Genomic DNA, 4,738 nt, shown 5'->3' with positions numbered 1-4,738 from the left:
ATTTCCACTCTCTCTCCCCCTCTCTCTCTCTCTCTCTCTCTCTGTGCTTTCCTCCATTTTTCTCTCCCACCCTTTCCTTGCCTCCTGTGGTTCCTCCTTCTCCTGTCAGCCTCCCCCAACCGCCCCCCCCCCCCAGCAGGCCCGAATTCAGACCTACAGGTAACACCTGTGCCCTCTGTCACCATCTCCCTCTCCCCTCCAGTCCCTTCCCAGCCCCTCCCTCCAACCACCCCCTGGGTGTGAAGAGATTCCAGAGCACAGAGCTTTTCAGTTACACTTAGTATTCAAAGATTATCCTCCCTTGGTTTCCTTTCCCCCCTTACTATCGTTATTCTTGTTTATTTTTATTTTTTACAAAACAGGAGAAAAGAGTGAACTGGGTTGTGGGGAGGTGACACGTTTCTCCACAAAGGTACAAAATTGCCTATAGAAAGTCAACCTCAGAGTGCCAAACCGGCTGCCAAGATCAGGCATTCCTGGGCATCCCTCTCCCCAGATGTCCTTCAGATCCGACCAGGGACCCACTTTGGGAGCGGTCACCCCATGGTGGGGAGGAGAGGCCTCCCTCAGCCCTTGCCCAGGAGGGGAAAGAGCAAGCAACTGAGACTGTGCAAAGAAAGAGAAGAGGAGGGGGCGCATCCTGTGGGCCAAGGGCCTGGGGACACAGGCAGGGGACATCCAAGCAGAAGCCCAGGAGCCTCTGGGCACACAGACAACTAGGGGGGGGTGGGAGGAGGCTCTCGCCAGAGTCCCTCCTGTCCCTTGGAGATGCTCATCAGAATGTCAGCGGACAGGCTCCCGGAAGGTAAGGGCAACTTTTTGGAGGCGGTGGGAGTGCCCCCTGAGGCTACAAAGCCCGTCTGTCTTGGTCCAGCTGCCAGGCCTCAAGCACGTGGGTCCATGTCACTTTCCTGGCAGGGCATCTGACCCAGATCGCTTCCCTTTTGGTAAAAAGTAGTCCTCGTTATTTGTCTACTGCTGAGAGCGGGCCAAGCTTCAGGAATTTTGTAGCAATAGTGGTGATGGTGTTTCCCCTTCCGAAGACCGGGACAGCTTCCTTCCAGGGTTCCAGGGCAAGACAAGGGGCACGGATACCACTCGAACGGAGGGGGCACTCCCCCAGCCCCAGAAAGCCCAGGCTGGAAGGAGAGGCGGCCCACCCGCCCCCTGCCTGGGCTGACCACCGCCAAGGTGGGCGGCTAGCCCGGCTGCCAGCAGGAGGACAGCCAGAGCCAGGATGGCTATGAGCCCTGGTCGGTCCCCTAAGGCTCTGCGGCAAGGAGCGGCCTCTTTAGTCCTGGTCCATACACATGCCAGCTGGGTGTGGGCATCGGCAAAGGCCACTTGCAGGCAGGCCCAGTACTCCGTGGCCTGAAGGAGGCGGGTGATGTTGTAGCTGTGGGTTCCCCTCGGCAGGCGGGCCAGAGCAGGGGCCCCCTGGCCCCTGGGGGAGGAGGCGCTGGACCAGGTGAGGTTGGTAGAGACTGTGTTGGGTGGGGGGACCCAAGACAGCAGGATATGGTAAGGGTGGGTCTCCTGCACCCGGAGCTCCAGCCCCCATCCCTTGTCCCGGCCTGGCTGCGGGGGAGCCCGGCCGACGACCACGTTAACCGTCTTACTGTCAGCCCCCACCAGGTTCTGGGCCACACAGGTATACAGCCCTGTCTCTTCTGCCGTCACCCTCCGCAGCTCCAGGGTCCCCTCGGGGTACACCCGGTACTTCCTGCCAGCACGGGCAGGCGTCAGTCGAACCCCGGCTGGCGTGACCCAGTAGATCTCGGGTTCCGGTTCAGCCAGTGCCCGGCAGTGTAGCACCAGGCTCTCTCCGCTGGCCACCTGGAGGCTGGGGGGGAAGCTGCGGGGGGAGATGAGGGGCAGGCAGTGGTCCGTCATCTCCCGGAAGGGCACCTCGCGGACTGGGCGGCGCTGGAGGTCGGGCGGCTCGGCGCACAGGGTGGACTGCGGCTCGATGAAGCGGACGCGGGTGCCCGTGGCATTGGCCCAGCGGATGACGCAATCACAGCGGATGGGGTTGCCATGGAGACCCACCTCCTGCAGGTTGGGCAGGGACTCCACCGTCTGCTGGTGCAAGGCACTGAGAGCGTTGTTGTTGAGCATGAGGGTCTCCATCTGGGGCAGGTGGTGGAAGGCGCGGGGGTGGATGAAGGACAGCCGGGGGTTGTTGGTGATGTCCAGCTTGGTCAGCTCGGGGAGGTTGACCAGGGCGAACTTGTCGATGGAAACCAGCTCCTCCATGTTGTTGAGACCCAGCTCCTTGAGGTGCAGCATGTTGGCAAAGTCCCCAGGCCCCACCCGCTGGAGCGGGTTCTTGTTCAGGTCTAAGAACTTGAGCCCGGGCACCTGCTCCAAGGCCCGCCTGGGCACCTGGGCCAGCTGGTTGTCATAGAAGGAGAGGCTCTCCAGGCTTTGCAGCCCCTCCAGGGCGTAGTCGGAGATCTCCCGAAGGTTCATGCCTGCCAGCACCAGGCTGCGCAGGTTGGCCAGGGGCCGGAAGTTCATGTCCAGGATGGCGTCTACCTTGTTGCCGCCGATCATGAGGATCTCCAGGTTGGGCAGCATCTCAAACCAGCGGCCGTCAACGGCCCTCAGCAGGTTGGAGTTGAGGTGCAGCCTCAGCAGGTTGCCGAGGCCGGCAAAGGCCCTGGGGGCGATGCGGTAGAGCTGGTTGTGGTTGAGATAGAGCTCCTGCAGGCTGGCGAGCCCCGCAAAGCTGTGGTCCTCCAGCCGGCTCAGCTGGTTCTCCTCCAGGTGCAGGCTCAGCAGCTGGGGCAGGGCGCGCAAATCACAGTCCCGAGCGTCCGAAAAGCTGTTCTGGGACAGGTCCAGCTCTGTGAGGTTGGCCAGGTAGTTGAGCTCACTCTGGTCCACGCGGACGATGCTGTTGCTCTGCAGCAATAAGGTCTGCGTGCCCGCGGGCAGCCCGGGGGGCACCGCCGTCAGGAACAGGTCATTGCAGTCCACGGTGGTGGCCTCACGGTAGGATGACCGGGGCGTATACCAGGGCCGGATCTGGCAGGCGCACTGAGGGGGGCAGGGCACACGCCAGGGTACCACGGGCACGGCGGCGGCGGCACCGGCCACCCACGCCAGCAAAAGGGGGGCCACGAGGAGCCTCATGATGGAGCCGCAGGGTAGGGAACCATCCGCAAGGAGAGTCTGGAGTCCTACTCTTAGCGGTTCGCAGGCCGAGGGTCAGCAGCCTTGCCAGGGCCTGGGGAACCGCCCTCCCGGGACGGTCATTCTACGTGGGGATGGGTGGGCATCGCTTCTTGCCCTCCTGGGTACGGCTCTCCATCCTTGTCCGCTGGGGCGGGGCCTGCTCATTCCTTGCCACGCCCCATCGGGGCAGCCCTGGAAGAAAAGGATGCACAGTCAGGAGGTGGCAGAGAAGCAGAATCTACTCCCTCCTCCCGTGTCACCCCTGCTTGACTCCAGAGGGCAAAGGAACGGAGAGACGGGGACAGCTAGGGCTCCTGGGTTCCATCCTACAAACCTGAGGCTTGGGTGTCCTTTTCTACCATCCGCTGGGGGAGGGAGCAACTGTGAGTCTTCAGGGAAGGGGGGAGAGATTGAACTGGGAAGCTTCCGGGAGAACTCGGGAAGGGGTGTACGTGCACGTGTGTGGAGGAGAGGAGATGCTAGAATGACCATCATCTCCACAGTCCTTCTGAGTCGAGAGATGTGGAGTAGATTCTCTTACCTTCTCACATCTCCCCTGCCCTCTTTGGCTCACTGGGTAAAGTTTCCAGGCATCCCTCTGAGCAGTGTGTGTGTGTGTGTGTGTGTGTGTGTGTGTGTGTGGAGGGGACGGCGGTGGTTGTGGAAATAGTACAGATTCGAAATTCCAGCGTGGGCTCTCAGGACTCTGGAAGTAGAAAGGCAATGGTCCCTGACCCTATACCCAGACAGGCTGGGGAAGTTGGTGCTCCAGCCTGGGGTCTGCATAGGCTCTCCTAGTGTATGGCTTTGGTGTTTGCCAACTTTCCTGCCTGGAGGCAGGACCTGCCAACAGCCTGACTGAGCTCCCTGGAGGAAGGTGGTGGGGTTAGGAAGCCTGGGTCTGAGCTCCTCAGCCCTGCAGGTAAGACCTTACAGGACCTGTCCCTGGCTGATCTCCTGGCTTCTCTTGCTGTTCTCTTGCTGTTCGCCTCTCCTTCTATGACGTCCTGTCACACGTATACATCCCAGAGGCCCTTGCCTCCTGCCTCCCACTTACCAACTATGCACAGCAACACTTTTGAGTTGAAGTTACCCTGACGTGCCCCCCTTCTCGTGTCTCCTCATGGCCTCCTAGACAAGTCCTAGTGGTTCTCCAAGCCTCTACTTAAGGTCAGTCACCTCCTACAGAAGCTTCTCCCATCCCCCCCCCCCCAACTCCCGGCTGGCTAAGGGGCCCACCTTACGCTCTTACAGTGCCCCATGCTCCCTTCTGTCATAGCCTGGACCACACCACATGGAAATGTCTCCCCAGCTGGGGACCTGTCTTGGTCATCATTGGGCTTAGAGCACACAGCAGGTGCTCAGTGAATGTGTACTCTACGAATCAATCTCTGTGGCCCCAGAGCCCCTTCCCCCAGGAGGTCGCTCACCCCGCCCCCCACCCCACGGCGTAGAATCTAAGCCACTGTTTCCCACCTCCTAGGTATGGGTAATCCAGGCTCCCACAGACCCCAAGGCCAGGCTGAATCACCCTGGAGGCAAATCCAGCCTTGGTTTA

The 4,738-nt window shown here is 60.9% G+C and overlaps 1 protein-coding gene across 1 annotated transcript; it reads right to left on the bottom strand.

Moving 5' to 3' along the window:
* Nucleotides 1-265: 265 nt before the first annotated feature.
* On the bottom strand, nt 266-3,467 carry LOC125917060 (leucine-rich repeat neuronal protein 2). Its single transcript, XM_049623314.1, has one exon. It carries the CDS (start codon nt 3,136-3,138, stop codon nt 997-999), a length of 2,142 nt encoding a protein of 713 aa, XP_049479271.1. The 5' UTR covers nt 3,139-3,467; the 3' UTR covers nt 266-996.
* Nucleotides 3,468-4,738: the final 1,271 nt, after the last annotated feature.

The sequence above is a fragment of the Panthera uncia genome, unplaced genomic scaffold (assembly GCF_023721935.1).
Source record: "Panthera uncia isolate 11264 unplaced genomic scaffold, Puncia_PCG_1.0 HiC_scaffold_1441, whole genome shotgun sequence".
Classification (NCBI taxonomy): Eukaryota; Metazoa; Chordata; class Mammalia; order Carnivora; family Felidae; genus Panthera; species Panthera uncia.
The sequence above is the reverse complement of the archived record's forward strand: the minus strand, read 5'-3'. Positions and strand labels throughout refer to the sequence as shown.